The following is a 19593-nucleotide window of genomic DNA, read 5'->3' as shown; positions in this document are numbered from 1 at the left end:
CACGTAGGCGGTGAAAAGTGACAGCTTCCGGTCTCGCTGAGGGCGCGGGGCCGACGGCCGGAAGGTGAGCGTGGGCTGTGTGGTGGGTTGCTTTCTGGGTTCTAACCGGGTAGGAGCAAGGGGACGCACAGCTGTAGGGTGTTTTCTCATTTTTGCATTTTCCCATACTCTTCTGGAAGGCGTTGGTGTATAGAAGTGGGACTAGGTTTAGGGTCTTTTTTTTGTAAATCTTGTATTTATGGAGTTCCTGGCAGAAAGTCCCATCCGTAGGGGCTTGAGTTTAGAGGGACCGTGGACTCTTTTTTGCACTAGTGGAATTGTTTGCTCAAAAAGTAAACAGAAGTTGGAAGCCCAGTAGTCTGGGATGGGAGGGAGTCGTGGAAATTTTCACGTTATTTGGGGGTTTGCTTTATACACCACACTTGCTTTTAAGTATTAAGTGATCGTCCTCCATGTCCCCTAATCCTTTGGGCTTTTCTTCGAACTCCCATTGTTTTATCACGAGGAATGGTGTTTCTGCCATTCCACTTGTTCTTGTTTTCAAGATTAAGATCCCTTTATGAATTTCTAAAAGGTATTGAACGCCTGATGGTGGCTATTCATGACAAGCGCACCCAAGAATCTCCTTTATGGTAATTTACGCGCCCCTCCCACTTGTTACATCTGCCTGGGAACTACTATATTTCACTCTCAGAAGGGTGTGGTGTACTGGAAAAAAGCTCTAGACTTAGTCAAAAATTGAGTCTGGGGCTCAATAACTTTTTTTATCATAAATCTGCTTAATGACCACTTGCCTGTCTAGTTACTTTGGAAACTTTTTGATAAAGGTAAATTACTTTCTCTAAAACATCACCCTATAATTTTTAGTTTTGAAAAACTGAGTTACCTTTAATCCCATTACCCAGAGTTGTTTTAGTTGTTCCCCCACTCACCCCCTGCAGTGCTTTGCTTGTGTATGACTAAGATGCTGCTGTAGGTTTGCTTTACTTGTTTGCATTTTTTCCATTACCTTCTGTGACATTCTAATGTCATAGATATATTCTACCTGTATCTGAGTCACGAAGTGTCTAATAATGGAACTGGGCAAATGTATCATGTAGTCTGAAATATGCAGAATGCGTTTTAGCAGATAGTAGTGGTCAGGGTCATTTTACTATTATTATACATTTTCTTCCTTTCTGCTGTCACCCTTCAGGCCTCAAGTGCTAAAACTGACAACTTCCACATTTTAGATATTCTTCATTGAATAAGAAATAAGAACTAAGTTCCAATATAAGATGAACACAATTTTTATTTGATCTGAACTCAAAACAGTCCAGATTCACTTTGATATTTAAATCTGATTCCAGGTGTACTTTGAAGTTCTACTGAGAGTAGAAATAGTCTTCAAATGACAGGCATAATTCCAAAGAAAATTAAAAAATTATAAAATTTTTATAAAAATTATAAAAAGCATGGTATTCCAGAACAATATCTAATTGAAATAATTCCTGAAAACTTGGGTTAGGATACTGTGTCATAATAACTGTTTTAGGGCATCTATTTAAAAGTACCTGTATTTACTAGAATTTAATAATGGGGTTATCTATGCCATTACCCGTCTCCCGTCCTTTAGGACTATAAAGGCAAGTTTCTTTTATTTTTTTGGCTTTTATTTAGATGGTGAGTAAGGTCTAGGGTCTTACTTGGGAATACTTCATAAGGTTCAAGCTCATGAATTTCCAAAATTCTTTAATAGATAAGCTTAATGCCCACCAACTTTAAAAACACATTAGAACACAGCAATCCACACTGCCTCAAGGTAAAAAGGTTATTGAACAGAAATTGGTGCTTACTAAATTGACAAAATACAAAGAAAAGGTAGGTTTTCTTTCTCTAGCATTGATATTCTCATGCAATTGCTGCCCTTGAGTGGTAAATTGAAAGTTAAGTGATGTTTAATACCTATGTGATATAAAGCTATACCTCCCCACCTGGTTTTTCTACCAATGATGGGTGAAGTTTTTATTCTATACAGTGTTCTGTGGGCTTTTCAAGTCGTTTCTATTTAAAAGGAGATACAAAGAAGCAGGTTATCCTAAACAATCCTGTGAAAGGAGAAACAAGAAAAAAGACTTTAAGAAGGAGAAAGAGGGAAGGGAAGCTTCCTGGGCATGACACCATTTGCAAGGTCACAGCGAACACCCCAACGAAGGGCAGATCTTTTCTTCTCAGTTGGTACTAGGTAATTGTTTGGAACATATACATGCTGAGGCTTGGATTGGGGTTCTGCTTGGGAAAGCATGTGTTCTCGGACACCCCAGCGTAACTCCTTCCTATGATCTTCACCAGGTAACCGCATTAAGTCCCAGTCTCTTTTGTACTCAAAATATCGGGCTACCCGGTCTATCTTACCCCGGTTTCGGTTTAACTGGTCCAGCCTTGGGAGAATAAAGGACTTGGGTCTGCTGGCAACAATCAGATCTTGTTCATAAGCTGGAGGGCCCATTTCTTCTCTTTGAAGATAACAAATGAGCTGATCTTGTGAAATTCCTTGGTACTCATGTGGTAGATTAACATTTTGTGAAGTATCAACTGAGGATTCCCTGTCTTCCTGGAACTGCAGATTCATCAACCTTTGTCTTAAGTCCCAGAGATCCAGATCAGTTTCTCCACCAGATTCTGATTCACTGATAATTGACTCATCTGTCACTAATACTTCTCCTCCTGGCTTTCTACGAAGCACCTTTCTCTTCATTACTGGCTTTCGGAGTCTTTGGGAAGCCTCTGAGACCGTTTCTGATGTGGCATGACTTTCTATCTGTGAGTAATGCAGTTGTACAGGAAAAGCAGGTCGCTTCCCTGGGGTTACTGAAGCTTTACTGTAGGGATCGTACTGGCTACATTGGACTTCTCTCCTGACATCTCCCTCCCCCTGCCCTGCACAGATATGGGTAAATGCGGTAGCAGCTGCTAACATTCGTTCTTCTGGATCCATATTTGCCCATTTTTGTCCATGTGGTCCTACAAGTTCCTCCATTGCTTCCCCTACACTGTAGGACTGTCTGCAAGAGATAATAACATTGGTCAGTCTTCTGATAAATTCCTAGCTCACAAGCTACTCATACTTCCTTATCTCAATTTTATAGAGTCAAATGGAAAAAGAATGGCTAAGGTAACTATAAATATAATTATAATAAGTAGAGAATTAAACTGTCAGAATAGTTTAGAGGGGCATTAACTCAACTCTAAAGAATCTATTTTCTGCTTTCATTTCTACTAATTCACTCCTGGCTTTCTACTCCCTTGCCATACTTAGTAGCACTTACGACAAGATAAGTGAGTTCTGACATAAGAAAAAGCTTGAGACTATATTTGGGGCACACTGTTTAGTGCATATCATGTAACATGTCTAGTGGATATACTGTGTTCCTGGCATTTAACATTTGTTAATTCATGTAATCCTCACAATCACAGGATTAGTTCTTTTATGTAAATGAGTAACATGAGGTAGAGAAATTCAGTAACTTGCCTAAAGTTACACAGCTAATAAGTAGCAGAGCTGGAATTCTAACTCCAGCAGTCTGGCTTCAGACTGAGTCCTTGCTTTGAGCCCTAAAAGTGACCGAATCTAAAAACCATCAAAAGCAGTATTGTGCTATTACACTTACACACATATATGTATGTAGGCATAATACTCCCTGTGCTTCAGTAATTTTAAAGCATCTTCAGTAGCCAAGGTAAATCTGTTCATTCTAGTACCATGCCACAGATAAAACTTTTAGTATTTAAATCAAATGGCCAAGATCCAAGGTAGGTTATCTATTGCCCACTAGTTTTTGTGTCCCACTATTTTTTTTTCAAAATTGAAAAATGGTTTATGATAATTTTAAATAATTTTCCCTTCCTGACCAGGTTTCACTCTCAAAGACGGTTTTTAATTTTTTTCTTTTAGTACTAGGGATTGAACTCAGGGGCACTTAACCATTGAGCCACATCTCCAGTCCTTCTTCGTATTTTATTTAGAGACAAGGTCTCACTAAGTTACTTAGGCCCTCACTAAATTGCTGAGGCTGGTGTTCAACTTGTGATCCTCCTGCCTCAGCCTCCTGAGTCCTGAGACTACAGGCGCCTCACCACTATGCCCAGCTTCAGTTTTAATTTCTCTAGAAATACATATTCACATGTACTTTTTTAATGCTATATAGCAACACAGTTGAAAACTTCTGAAGCTTAAAGGTAATAGCAGTGATCCAGCTATTAACAGCACACGTAGTTTTACTTCATTTTGTTTAAAGTTGCATTGAATTCTAATGTATGGACGTTCCATAATTTAGTTGGACCCTTATTGACATGATTTATTTAGGTTCATGGTAACTTGTTTAATGTTACAGGAGGTTCTGGGGAGTGATGCTGGCCAAATTATATTGTTTACATTGCGTGCAAATATGAATGTGTAACAACAAATCCCATCATTATGCACAACTACAATGCACCAACAATAAATGTGAGAAAAAACTATTGTTACAATGAATATCTTGCAACTTTTAAAATACTGTGTAGGTTAAATTTCTAGACATGGAAGAGGTGGGTCAAAAGATAATGTGTCCAATTTTGATAGCTGTTGTCAAAATATTTAGCTCATCTTTTAAAGAAGCTGTATCAATAATATATTAGATCTTTGTTCTCCAACCTCTCTCCAAAGTGGACTAGCAAACTTTCTCATCCTTACAGTCAGTTCTGTGAGAACTTCTCATATATTTTGAATTTATTTAATGTGAGTAAACCTGAGCTTCTTTTTATATGAAATGGTTGGTCTTTGTCCATTTACCTCTTGGATTTTTTTTCTTATTGTCTTTTTGTTAAAAGTGACTACATTATTAATGAAGTACTTATATATACTAAAGAAGTTAGACCTTTACCATCATTCCTTTTTTTTTTTTTTTTTGTAGTTGGACACAATACCTTTTCTTTATTTATTTATATGTGGTGCAGAGGATTGAACCCAGCGCCTTGCATGTACTAGGCATACGCTCTACCACTGAGCCACAACCTCAGCCCCCCCATCACATCCATTTTTTTTTTTATTAATTGATTGCCTTGCTGGCAATAATTTTTATTTTTATGTAGTCACATATTTTGATTTTCTAGTTTCTTGGTTTTTATAGCATTTTACCTAAAAATGCCTTTTCTTCCTCCAGTATTATAAGAAAAAATTATTCTATGTTGTTACTTCTATTTGTTTCGCTTTTTACATTTAATCTACTCATCAAAGGGCAGAACCTAGCTTAATTACCAGTCAACTTTTAGAATAACCAACCATCAATCAGATTGTATAGGACTGTCCCAATCTTAACCCATTAAATTAAAAATTTTCAAGTCTGACTATTTCAACAAAATTTACACAAATACATTAGATTAGATAGGAAGTAATAATCCGCAGCTTATGTATATTAATATTATAGCTATTGTAATTATATAATTAAGTTATATATTATATATTTTGGTTTTATAGGTGTTCCAATATGGTATGATAGAACAAAATGGATTAAGAATGCAGTATATTTGCCCTCAGATTACTGAAATATATAGAAATTTCAGCACTGACATCTAAATTACATCAGACTGACTCTTGTAACTGTGTCAGAGATATAGCAATCTGTTATCAGAATATACATTAAATTTGGCTTAATAAAAGGTCAGTAATGGTTAATTACCTTTTTTCTGCCATGAGGAATGCTTAATGAAAGCAATAGAATCTTGTCTTCAGGTTGTCCTTCCAATGTGAAATGTAATAACTGATAATATTTCTTCAATTAGGCTAGCTTATTTTGTGCCACCTTTAAAATAGAATATTATAGCTGATAAAACATACAAATCACTTATTTTATCTTGAGTACTAGAAACCATTAGAAACTCAGAAGTAGTTGTAAATAGCCCAAGTAAAGAAATCATATTATCAGAAAAGTTGGATAATAATGGGAAATCAACAGAAAATGTCATAGAGAAAAACATATCAGTAATGAGTCTTCAGTCATCTGTTAATGAAGAAAAAAGAAGTGAAATCAATATTTCCCCCCAAATTTTAAATAATTAAAAAAACCCCCTTAATAATAGGTGAATATATTCTCTTTTCCCCTGTCAGGTGGCCAGATACGATATAAAAGAATAATATCCATGAATAATCAGCCCATAGTAATTAAACCAGTGCTTATATCTCTGGGCAAGCAAAGCCTATATACTCTTTGGGCATCAAATTAAATCTTAGTTGCTGTTCCACCATAAGGATTGACATCACCAAAGGAACTAGTGCTGACATTGTTTTATCCCTTTGCTCTCTTTTCAGTACTATTTGTTTATTCCTGGGGTCGTCATATCATGGCTGAAAATGACACAGATAGAAACCAGGTTGAGAAACTCCTACAAAGAGTACAAGAATTGGAGCAGGAGGTGCAAAGACTTAAGAAAGAACAGGACAACATTAAAGACTCAACTATTAAAGAAGATTCTTCAGGATCTGGAAAAGCTAAGCGTGCATTTGACTTCAGTGCTCATGGCAAAAGACATGTGGCCCTAAGAATAGCTTATTTGGGCTGGGGATACCAGGGCTTTGCTAGTCAGGAAAACACAAACAATACCATTGAAGAGAAATTATTTGAGGCTTTAACCAAGACTCGACTAGTAGAAAGCAGACAGACTTCCAACTATCACCGGTGTGGGCGAACAGACAAAGGAGTTAGTGCCTTTGGACAGGTAAGGGCCAGTATACTATTTCTCAAAGCAACTAATACCAAGGTATCTAGGTATACATGGAGTATTGAGATTATCTGTATCTCTAAAACACAGTATATTTTTTTAATTCCATAGGTGATTTCTCTTGACCTACGTTCTCGGTTTCTAAGGGGCAGTGATTCAGAGGACCTTAATTTAAAAGATGAAGCCAATGATGCTGCGAAAGAGATCCGTTACACCCACATTCTCAATCGGGTGCTTCCTCCAGACATCCGTGTACTGGCCTGGGCCCCTGTGGAACCTAGTTTCAGTGCCAGGTTTAGCTGTCTTGAGCGGACTTACCGCTATTTTTTCCCTCGTGCTGATTTAGATATTTTAACAATGAATTTCGCAGCTCAGAAATATGTTGGCACCCATGATTTCAGGAATTTGTGTAAAATGGATGTAGCCAATGGAGTTATTAATTTTCAGAGGACGATTCTGTCTGCTCAAGTACAGCTAGTGAGCCAAAGCATGGGTGAGGAGAGATGGCAAGAACCTTTCCAGTTATGTCAATTTGAAGTGATTGGCCAGGCATTCCTTTATCATCAAGTCCGCTGTATGATGGCTATCCTTTTTCTGATTGGCCAAGGATTGGAGAAGCCAGAGATTATTGATGAATTGCTGAACATAGAGAGAAATCCCCAGAAACCTCAATATAGGTAAGTTAAACCAAACCAAATTAGCGCGCCACCCCCGCCCCCGCTCCAAGATTGTCTAAATAACCAAGTTACTGATTTTGATTTCAGGAAGCTCTTAATCTAATCTGTAGAATGTTGTGAACATGTGGGAATATATTCTAATTTTCTCATTGTTTTATTCTATTAGTAAGGAAATAGGTATTTGGACCAGGCCCCTTAACTCCTGAATATTCATTCATTCCCACATCTTTTTTGCTTTTGAATTTGTTAATAGGCACTACTATTAGTTTCTGGAGAAATTAAAGCACGAATATTCAAACTGTTTACATTATATCTGGATTATTTTGTATTACTAAATAGTCATGATACTGTACTTTTGAGAACAGGTTGAGGTCAGATACTAGTAATTCATTCCCAGGCTATAGAAAACCAAACTAACAAATTTGGATAGTATTGTGAGCTGTTTTGGATTTTACTGCCGTGTCAACTCACCTCATTACTGACATTTACCAAATATAGACCAAATTGATCCATGGTTTGTTGCTTTTTTTTTTTTCTTTTTAAAATTATAATTAAATTTTCAGGATAAGATAATATTGTATTTTCTTAGCTACTAGATCCTCAATATTGATACCTGTAGTCTTCCCTTACTTTTTAGCTAAAGCAAACCTCAGTTTTTAAAAAAAGAACCATTTTTAAAAAGTGGCTGCTATGGATTCTCACACTGTTTCTTCTCTTTTTCTCTAGTATGGCTGTAGAATTTCCTCTAGTCTTATACGACTGTAAGTTTGAAAATATCACGTGGATCTATGATCAGGAGGTTCAGGAGTACAATGTTACTCACCTGCAACAACTATGGGCTAATCATGCTGTGAAAACTCAGATATTATATAGTATGCTACAAGGACTGGACTCTGTTGTATTACCCTATGGGACGGGACCAAAGATGGATGGAGCAATAGAGTGGAGAAACATTAAGCCCTCTATCATAAAGCAGACCAGTGCCTTTGTAGAAGGAGTGAAAATGCGCACATATAGACCCCTCATGGACCGTCCTAAATGCCAAGGTTTGGAATCCCGGATCCAGCATTTTGTACGCAGAGGACGCATTGAACACCCACATTTATTCCATAAAGAAACAAAAGCCAAAAGGGACTGTAATGACACAGTTGAGGAAGAGACTACTGTTTTGGAGAAACCAACCAAGAGGGTCTGTGTAGATGCAGAAATTAAAAGCATCATTTAATCATAGATAACTTGCCAGGACCTAGGAAGCGACAACCAGCTAGTGGTAGGCAGTAGAAATGAAATTTAAAGGAAAAAAAAAAATTCAAGAAGTCTTAGTAGTTCTGATTACCAGCTTTTTTAGGGGTAGGGGGCGAAAAAAAGAAAGGAAGTTCTTAAGGAAGTTCTGGCTTAAACAGGAAAAAGTTCAGAGGCTATTATCCCTGTCCAAAAGGATTAAGAGATGAAAGAAGCAAAACTCATTTGTAGCTTGGCATGGTGGCACATACTTGTACACCCAGGAGGAGGCTGAGGCAGAAGGACTGCAAGTTTGAGGCCAGCTTTGGCAATTTGGCAAAAACTTGTATGAAAAAATTTTAAAAATTATAAAGGATTGGGGATATAGTTCAGTGGTAAAGCATCCCAGAGTTCAATTCTCAGTACTAGAAGGGGTAGAGGAAAGAACTGTAATTTATGTACACCTGCAAGCCTGTGCCTTGTGTACAAATTCATTAAAACCTGATCCTGTGTTTAGTTCATTTTGCTGCTCTTTTTCAAGATAAATGAAATTTTTACTAATCTGAATTTTCATAGCTTTATTTTATATTTTTAAAATTTTTATTTCTTTTTTAGTTGTAGTTGGACACAATATCTTTATTTTTTTTATGTGGTGCTGAGGAGTGAACCTAGGGCCTTGCACGTGCTAGGCAAGCGCTCTACTGCTGAGCCACAATCCCAGCCCAACAGCTTTATTTTTTAAGACATTAAAAAATATTAAATTTAGTCAGTTAAGAATTAGATAAATTGGTTTAGTGCTAGTGATTATTTTTAGAAATTTACTTACTTAAATATGGCACAAGACCTTTTTCTATGAGGCATATAAATCTAGTGTAGAAGTTGCCAAACTTTTTTTGGGGAGGATGGCAGAGTAAATACTACTTTAGGCTCTATGAGACACAAATGGTCTGTTCTATATTCTTTTCAACAAGTCTTAAATGTAAAAAACACTTGCTCTATCTATTAGTCTTTATTATTTTAATTAGTGCATTATATATATAAATGGGATTCATTGTGGTATATTCTTACATAAACATAGCATAATTTGGTAGATTTAATTCCCCAGTACTTCCCAAATCCCTCCAGGGGGAGTGGGGGGAGGGAAAGGAAAGGTAATGAGATTGGTTACATTATGTAATGTGCATGTACTAATATGGCATAATGAATCTCACTATTATGTATAAATCTTATGTACCAATAAAAAATAAATTTAAAGAGAAGACATTCAAGCTAAATTTTGCAGAACATGTGGGAATCAGTTAAAGTTAGGATAAAGAACCAGAGCTTTATGTCTTAACTCAGAAGATGCAATCTGTATAAAGGTTAGAGATTATAGCATATATATTCAGGAAACTGTACCTCAGTATGGCAAAAACATGGTTTAGAAAGGCAGGCATCGGTCATATATGTAGACCTTTGTAGGCCTTCCTTAAGAATCTTAGATTGGGGGAAAAAAAATAAAGCTAGACAGATCTATGTAGCAAAAGCACTGCTCTAGGTATACTGTGAATTGAAAAAAGGCAAGACTGAGGCTAGAGAGACCAGTGAGGCTACTGGAATAATTGAGGCAACAGATGACAGAATAGATCTGTATTAGGAGTAATAAGGGATGGAAAGAAGATAAATTTGAGGTTAAAAAGGCAGCAGTAGGACTCTGAGTGAATGTAGTGTTAAAAAGTAGGAAGGCTTTTAGGATAGTGTTGTAGGTTCAGATCTGAACAAAAGAGTAGCTGGTATTACTACATACTGAGATAAGAAAATGAAGTGGGGCTTTGTTCTCAAAACATAGTTGTTAAGTGACCCTTAAAATATTATAACTGCTGGTTAATATATAAAACACATGGGGCCATTAGAAATAATACTGATATGTACATAGAACTGACTTCATTAGTGCTACAGAAGCTCAATAGGAGGTGTATTACAGAAATAAGACTACTGAAAAAGTTCTGGGGTTAAGAAATAAAATAGCCTAAGAAAAGTGAGATGATCCTGTGGAACTATCAAGTGAGGAGGTACATTGTGATGGACTTGCATCCTAGCAGAGAAGGAACCAGAATGTATTTACATTTTAAAATGGCAAGATAGTGATACAGAATAAATTTATTTAAAATAGCCAACTGTATGATCTATGTCTTCTGGATATTGAATCTCTGTCAATTTGGGGGATCTGATGAACCAACACTTCACAATGATCTGAATGTTCCTAAAATATTATTCCTTTGCCATTTAATTTTGATGTAAAGATCTTGTTTTTAGTGTAATCACTGAGCATGGTAGACTACCCTTACTTAAACATGTAAAAACAAATCTATTACTTTTTTCCGTTTCTTACCTTATTTCAAATGTACCTTGATTGGCATTATTATTCACGTTAACAACAACAACAAAAACCTAGAAAAGGAAAAGAGAGTTTAAATCATTCCTCATCTTAAAAAAAAAAAAAAAAAAAAAAAAAAGACTCTAAAACCATGATATGTAATGACAAAAAGCACTAGCTAAAAGTTATATGCTAGGAGATTATATAGAAGCAAAGAGAGAATCAGGATCAGATTTTAAGTAAAATCGTTTCAAGATTGACCAGATTATATTATAAAATATGGAAATGTAATTATTTACTAACCTCATTTTAGATAGTGACCACAGGAAAAAGTCAGGACAGTCATAACAGATGGAGCAAATGAAAGGCCCCCAAATGTACCTTTGCCAAATTACTTGTTATTGGAGGTAGTGTTTGTACAAAATCAAATCTGATCCATAGAAAGGACTCACTGAGTGTCAGAAGAAAGCAAACTATGAATTAGATTTACTTTATCTGTTTTTAGAATGGAAAGAATTATATCAAAAGTTCTTGAGTTTAAATGAGATAATCCTTAGTGATTTGTGGGACCCTGGACTGGGAGGATTTCTGATACTAAAGCCAGGAGATTTTTTAAAAGATGGCATATGTAACTGTATTATGTGTGTTTTCTTTGTGTTTAAATTACATCACATTCATTTGTCATCGAACATGTGAAGATAGATGTTTGCAAACACTGAGATGCTAACTTTAAAAAAGTCCACAGGTCATCAATTTTTTCTAATATTAAGACACAGCAATCTTTTCTATTAGAGGGGAAACTTGCTAGAGCAACTTATATTTTGTAGATAAATAGGATAGTTTTGACCAAAATATCTAACAATATATTTTTTTCAAAAATCTCAAGTGACTCACTGTCCCAGATTTAGCTAGTTAAAATTGAAAGGATTTTACAAGAGGAAGGATTTTAAATGCAGATAGGGGAGCTGAGTCCATAGATTCTAAGCATTATAAGGAGTCTACTGCAGAGTTATAACAAAATTCCTCTACCAGAGGGGAGGTAAGCAGACAACTTAAAAGAATGAAAGTATTAAAACACCCTATCTTAAAGCAAATACCACCATAATAAGGTCAAAGAGACAACAAACTGAGGAAAGTACTTGTAATATGTTTAAAATCAATAATTAAAATTATTAAAAAGTACACATATCAGTAAAATAATGGGGAAAAGATATTTGCCAAAAAAATTATGACTAAAACACAATGTTTAACCTCGTTAATAATGCACATTAAGATATCTTTTTAGACTGGTAAGTCGTCCACCCCCCCCCCCCACCCCCCCCAATATTCAGTGCTGATGAGTGTGAAGAAATAATCACTTCAAAATTAATCTGCTGGGCTGGGGTTGTAGTTTAGCGGTAGAGCGCTGGCCTAGCACATGTGAGGCCCTGGGTTTGATCCTCACACCACATAAAAATAAATAAAATAAAGGTATTGTGTCCAACTACAACTAAAAAAAAAAAAAAAAAAAAAAAAATTAAAAAAACCCTAATCTGCTTTCAGCAATTTATTCTAAGTTAACACTGGATAAAGATGCAAACCTGTATATGTACAAGCGACCAGTAACACACTATTTTATGATCATGAAGAAATTGGAAACATAAACATCATTAGGGGACTGGCTAAATATATGGTACAATACAGCCGTACTATTCATTCATTAAAAATGGTAATGCACATCTACAATGGCATAGAAACATGTTCTGAATAAGGCGTTGACTGAATAAGACATAATCTATGTATTCATGGTAACCAAAGCAATGACATTTCAATAAGGATAATCATGTAAATATAATGAAATAGTGTTTTTTATTTGATGATTATTTGTGGCTGGTGGACTTATTTTCTTTCTCATCTATGTGTACTTAATATTGCTTATTTATTTCTAAAAACATGTACATATACAAATCTACATTTCTGTCTGATGTATCTCCTTAGAATAAATTCCTGGAAGTGGACTATGTTTTAGAAATTATGGTACAACGTAAATACTAAATCAAGATGATAAAACTTAAAATCAATTACCCCTAACATAGGGAGTATGGAGGGGGTGAGGTGGGGTGGGGCTTATTTTTTCACTCTTACAGCGCTGGATATTGAAAAATCTTACCAATTTAAAAGGATATGTAGTTTCTTTAAAATTTGCATTATTAATTATATGTAATTTTACAGTAAGAAAGGGTTTATTTTCATTTTGGGATAAGACTACCTCCTAACTCATTAGGCAAACACCTTTCTGATATGGTCAGATCCAGAAGTCCACAAAAAGTGTAACTCGACGGTAAGAAGATCTGTCAGCTCTTTATTTTTTAAATTATTTTTATTTTTTTCTGTCTGCTCTTTAGAACAACAAAGACAACAGTCGAAACCAGCTGGCCGGGAGGGGCTCCAGGAGCTCGGTTCCTTCCCAGGAGAAAGGAACCACCTCCCCCAGGGCTCCGTGCACTAGCTCACAGGCGACCGACCGAAGGGCGGGCAGCGTCGCACGATCAGCAGGCACACTTTGTGACCTGGAGGGCCTGCAGTCGCCCTGTGCACTGAACAGTACGGCTTACAGCGCCTTAGGAAACACACAATTAGGATTCGTTAAGAACGCCAGGCTATCGGACGGCGCTCCAGGAAAAGGGGAGGGAATCTGCAATTCCGTAGGAGTCTAATAGAGGAAAAAGAAGCACTGGCTCCCGCAGTAGCGGGCGAGCATCCCCCAGCCCCTATGGCTCTCAGCCTCGGCCCAGCTCACCCGCCTCACCGACGTCCGAAAGTTGCCCCGCCTCGGGCTGCCCTACCTGATGAGCCCCGCAGATTTCGGTTAGTGCTCCGGTCTCGCGCACGCGTACTACCCGCCCACGCACCCACCTAGCCGTTAACCATCTGGCTTTGGAGGTTTAAACCCCGGGAGCGAAACTGCGCCCTCCGCCCCGCCTACCAGCTCTCTTATTGGCCTTGAGGACGATTCGTACTCCATATCTGCCTTATGATTGGTGCATATTTTCTCTCGGCCCTCTAGCACAGGCGCGAGGAAGCCCGGGATCTGGGGCAGTGGAATTAACTGCTGTCCTGATCCGATAGGTTGAGGCTGGTTTTCAGCAATCGTTTCCGCTTCACCTTATCAAGTATTTAGTTTGGCGGTAAGGTTAGGTCCCGGAAAAAGGAGAGGACTCTCAATTCTCGATTAATGGCGATGTAGCTGGGTTTTTTTGGGGGAGAGGCTGACCTAATCTGTCCAACTCGGTGGGATCAGTTTACACCCTTGCCGACTCTTAACGGCCAGAGGGTTGCAGAGCACTTTTGGCACCACTTCAGGCAATTCTGCTTTGTTTCAGATGTGCCACCCCGGGGTCTGATATGTCCACCTCCTGTATAAAGACTGTGGGAGCCCATTGCTGTGTCTCCAACCACATTTCCTACTGTCACTCTTCCACAGTGCTCCAACCACTGACTTTCTTGCTGAACGTAACACTTTTTTTTTTCTATACACTTCACATGGTCTTACTCCCCTGCCCCAAAATATATTTAAAATGACAGACGTTTTAATTTTTTTTTCTTTTGTATATGTACCAGCAAGTAAAAGGCTGGTGCTTTGAGGATTGCTGAGGATGAGATCTGGTTAAGAAAGAATTCCCTATAGTTCAATATTTTAGTCACTGTCGTGCAGCCAATCTAAACAACTTTTCTTTCAAATCCTGATGGTTGTATTTTCCATCTTATACAAACAAGCAATTCAGGTTCTCAAGTTCAATTTTTGCAATTCAGGATTCAGTGGATGGGGAACATAATGTTTTATTCCTTTTATCCAAACACTTTCTATTACCTCTTAGTCTCCCGGCTTTGTCTCGGCCTTGCACTAACTTCTAAAGCACATCCGGAATTTGGAGGAAGGAAATAGAATGAACGAAACAGAAAAGAGAAGTAGGTTGTGGAGATTTGAGTGAACTTACTCCATTTTGCAAAATCTCATTCTTTTCTTTGCTCAGGTTTGGTCATTTTATACCTGAGTGGCTTTTTCCTTGGCAGGGAATCTCCAGTGAATGTGTCTTAGAAACAGGGAGTAGATGGAATCATTTTTTTACCCATTGCTTTGGACATACTCCTTACCCTGACCTGCCCCTCTTAGTTTCTTGTTATCATATATATTAATTTTTGACCTTGAAACTCTTTTAATAATACTTTGAAAGATCTACTCCTGTTATATTTCAGATTTTAAGTGTATCTCGTGTTCTATCCAACCCTGTTTTTTTGGTGCATAACTTAAATTTACCTAGATATGATCACCACGGTTTTCTGAAGTTCACTAGACTCAGACCAGGAAGCATTAATCAAGGTGATCTAAAATGTAGTATATGAAAGAAAATCCTGTGCTTGGAAACCAAATCTCGTCTTTTTTTAAAAGTTATCAAGGAAAGTTTCAAGCATTTTATAGTGAAGCCCAATGAACTCCATACCAGCTCTAGCAATGTTAATTCGTAATTTATTGCTTCCATATTATGTGTATACTTGTTGTTTTGAAGCAAATATCAGCCACCCCAAATTTATTTTAGTATAACAAAGCATAACTGTAATACTATAATCACACCTAAAGTATTTAGTGTATTTACTTAATATCAAGTATCCACTGTTTAATTATCCACTTCTTTCTCTCTTATAATTTGCTTCCTTGAACTAGGATCCAGTCAAATTCACACATTGTGATTTTGTGATTGTTGTTAGTCTTTTAAGTTTTTTTAATTCTATAAATTAAATTAAATATTTTCCATCTTATACAAATAAGCAGTTCACGTTCTCAAGTTCAATTTTTGCAATTCAGGATTCAGTGGATGGGGAACATAATGTTTTATTATGTTCACTTTTATCTCCCTTGCAATTTGTTAAAGGACCAAGTTGTTGCTTCTATGAAGTTTCCCATATCTATATTTTGCTGATTACATCTAAGTGGCATAGTTTAACATGATTTCCTTACCTTTTGATGTATAACACAGCACTCTTTTATGTGCCTTGCCCATCAGGTATAATTGATTTATTAACCCATCAGCATCTTTATGGTTTCAAATATTTCAACTAGTTGTGTGCTTAAATTGACCACTCCTTTATGACAGCTTTTCTTACCTCACACTTTGTTGACATTTTTAAACTCCTTCAATGTTAGTTATCTTGTTTCACTAATTATATCCTATATCTAACATTTTAAATTCTTTCCTCCTTAAGTCTTCCTTGAACTGGGGAACACCAGTAATGATGTGAAGAATAACAAAATAAAAATAAACAACTTTCCCTTGATAACTGGTGCTGCCTCCTGTTACCCTTCTTGTGCATCTTCTCTTCCCTATTGCCATTGCTCCTTAAGTCCCTCATTCTGAATTCTACCTTATCAGTAGATTAAAAGTGTACATTCAAAGGTCATCAGCATTCTTAATAGTCAACTCAATTGTCTTATTAGTCAGTCCTATTTTTTTTTTTTTTTTTTTTTACTTTTAAAAGAGTATGTAGGGCTGGGGTTGTGGTTCAGTGGTAGAGTGCTTACCTAGCATGTGTGAGGCGCTGGGTTCAATCCTCAGCACCACACAAAAATAAATAAAGGTATTGTGTCCAACTACAACTCTCTCTCTCTCTCTCTCTCTCTCTCTCTCTCTATATATATATATATATATATATATATATATATATATATAAAGTATGTAATAATTGATTCAACAAATATTAAAATGTTATATGTTAGGTACAGTGGTGTGTCTTGATGATTTGATAATTAAAAAAAAAAGACATAACCTCTGCCCTTATGAAGCTTCTTGTCAGGAGAAATTGACATTGATCAAACAATCACAAAGTATTGTAAAATTACAACTGTGATTAGTCAGTGCTAAGGAGAGGCAAGAATTCAACAAGAACTTCTAATAATAGGGAGATTTGGCACAGTATCACTAAACCAAGAACTGAAAGATAAGTAGGCAAAAGGATGTAGAGGGTAGAGATGGGAGTGAAAGGCATTTCCTAGGTAGAGGGGAAAAGCATATGCAGAGGTCTATGTGAGTAGAAGCTTAGAAGAGTCAAGAAACTGAAAGAGGACTGGCAAAACAAAACAAAATACAGATGGTAGTAATGAGACTAAGAAGTAGGCAGGGACCAAATCATGCAGGTCAAGTAGGCCAAGGCAAGGAATTTGATCTTAACCCCAAGAGCTAAGAAAGCAAGCATTTTAAACAGAATTGGGTGTTTGTTATATAGTCAGGTTTGCATTTGAAATGATCATCTTGTCTACATGGAGGAGAGCAAGATTATATGTAAAGTCCAAATGGGAGGTAGTTGCATGTACAAGATGGAAGGTGGTGGTATCTTAGGCTAAGATTGTAATAGCCAGAGATGTTAAGAAAGCTAAGAATGACTTGAATGAGGATTGGTTGGGGTTGAGGTATAAGAGACAGGTCATGGATTATTCATAGTTTTCTGGTTTGTGCAGCGGGATGCTATTTTCAGAGATAAGGAAGACTGGAAGAAGACCACATTATATGAGGCAGCGTTTGATTCTGAGCATGTTGAATTTGAGATGGCCTTGGTGAAAATAAGGGTAGACAATTGGAAATCTGAGTGTGTAGCTTAGGGAAAACTAAGGTGAAAAGCCAGGTAATATGGGCATGTGACTCATTTGCATATGAGTAGATGATAGCCAAGGTAATGATGAGAATGAGGTCTCTCATTGAGGGAATACAGAATGAAGAAAAGGCAGCTGTGCTTGCTCACTGCTCTCTCCTTGAAATGCTCCCATCTGAAACACCCTTCCTTGGCTCTCCACCCACTTCTCTTCTGCCTCTGAACTCTTGCTGTTTCCCCAAGGATCAGTCCTTTTATTAAAACCTTGAAGACTTTAGTAGTTTTGCTGCTTTCATTCTCCATTTTATGTAGGGTAATTTCAAAATCTGTATTTCCAATTCTTGGCTCTCCCCTGAGTTTCTAAAATCTTAGATGTGTACTGAAATTTCTATTTGGATATCTTTTCATCTTCTCAAATCCAACATCCTGAAATATTTATTACTCTTTTTTCCTTTGGATTCTCATTTGTGATTCTGCTACTTCTATCCATGATATTATTTTCTCACATTCCTAATACTTAAGAAATGATTGTGTTTTGTTTTTTGTTTTTACTCTCTCATTTCTATATATTTAATAAGCTTTAAGTTTTGTCAGTTGTTCCCTAGTAAATTATCCTTTATTTACTAGTTCACCTCTAATTATTTTGCTTTTGAACTCTTTAAGTAAAACGTTAATGATATGGGGAGATATGACTTTCAAAAGACAAAATCAAAACAAATTAAAGAGCTAATTAACTTTTGTGATTCCAGAATTAGACAACTCCTTATTTTTAAAAATAGACAGAAAAAGGCTGAAGAAAGCAGAAACAGGGAACAAAAATGGATTGCCATTTCCTTATAGGGTTAAAGCAAAAGGGACATCCTTAGAATTCTGGCCCAAGTGAACTGGGTCCTTTCTGATTGATTGCTTTGAATCCTCTTTTTTTTTGCTACCTGACTCTCTTCAGAGTTTGGTTTAATTATAGGACACCTAACACCAGTAACTCTATTTGTTCTCGTGTGCTGGACTTCCATAGATTATTTAACATAGTGAAGAGTACAAGCTTATTTTATAGAGTTATATTGTTATATATTGTTTATTTAAATTTTGGCTCCTTCATTCCCTACTTGTATGATACGGGCTAGTTATTGGCCTTTTTAAAAAATATTTTTATTTGTTCTTTTTAGTTGTGCATGACAGCAGAGTATAATTTGACATACTTATACAAACATGGAGTATATCTTATTCTAATTAGGATCCCAGTCTTGTGGTTGTACATGATGTAGCAACTCACAGTGGTATATTTATATATGTACATAGGAAAGTTAAATTAATTCTACTCTCTTTCCTATTTCTTGTCCCCCAATCCTTCATTTCCCTTTGTCTAATCTACTGAACTTCTATTATTTCCCTCCCACCCTTGTTGTGTGTTAGCATTTACATATTTGAAAGAATATTTGACGTTTGGTTTTTTGGGATTGGCTTATTTTGCTTAGCATAATAGTCTCCAGATCCATCCATTTTCTAGCAAATGGCATGAAGTAATTCTTTTTATGGCTGAGTAATATTCCATTGTGTATATATACCACATTTTCTTTATCCATTCGTCTTTTGTACTTAAGCTGTCCTTAGGTACTTAGGTTGGTTCTTTTCTGACTAATTCTCTTATTTACAGAACAGAGATGATAATTGTGATTTTGTGATTTATAACAAGCATGCTCTGTCTCTCTAGATAAACACATATCATATCACATATACTTAGTTTTTATCTCATTTCCTAGCACAGAGGCCTTAAACCTCTGGAATATTTGGAATGATGAATGTCTTTGAATGATAGTGAGACGACTAGTTGCTGGCAGCTGCTATATGGCCTCAGGATGGTAGTTGGTTGCCAGAAAGTCCATGGCATGGTTAGTGGATTGGTACTTCCAGCCCCACTCCCTGCCTTCTGGAGAGGGGAGAGAGGCCCTGCTCTGTTTGATCACTAAGGCCTGTTGTATCATC

At 36.7% G+C, this 19593-nt stretch overlaps 2 protein-coding genes across 3 annotated transcripts; one reads left to right on the top strand and one right to left on the bottom strand.

The window, feature by feature from the left end:
* The first annotated feature begins 27 nt into the window (after positions 1-27).
* On the top strand, positions 28-10784 carry Pus3 (pseudouridine synthase 3). The gene is made up of 4 exons (XM_027945538.2): positions 28-64; positions 6326-6732; positions 6847-7412; positions 8139-10784. The coding sequence occupies exons 2-4, from the start codon at positions 6358-6360 to the stop codon at positions 8635-8637; spliced, it is 1440 nt and encodes a 479-aa protein (XP_027801339.2). The 5' UTR covers positions 28-64; positions 6326-6357; the 3' UTR covers positions 8638-10784.
* Hyls1 (HYLS1 centriolar and ciliogenesis associated) lies at positions 1715-13890 on the bottom strand. 2 transcript variants are annotated; one of them, XM_027945539.2, is made up of 4 exons: positions 13769-13890; positions 11005-11063; positions 5697-5819; positions 1715-3044 (listed from the first exon to the last, which is right to left on the bottom strand). In XM_027945539.2, the coding sequence occupies exons 3-4, from the start codon at positions 5708-5710 to the stop codon at positions 2117-2119; spliced, it is 942 nt and encodes a 313-aa protein (XP_027801340.2). In that variant the 5' UTR covers positions 5711-5819; positions 11005-11063; positions 13769-13890; the 3' UTR covers positions 1715-2116. The 2 variants fall into 2 exon arrangements, with proteins under 2 accessions (XP_027801340.2, XP_027801341.2); XM_027945540.2 differs by having other exon boundaries at positions 13815-13873.
* Positions 13891-19593: the final 5703 nt, after the last annotated feature.

The sequence above is a fragment of the Marmota flaviventris genome, chromosome 9 (genome assembly GCF_047511675.1).
Source record: "Marmota flaviventris isolate mMarFla1 chromosome 9, mMarFla1.hap1, whole genome shotgun sequence".
NCBI lineage: Eukaryota > Metazoa > Chordata > Mammalia > Rodentia > Sciuridae > Marmota > Marmota flaviventris.
This window is presented reverse-complemented; position numbering and strand designations above follow the sequence as displayed.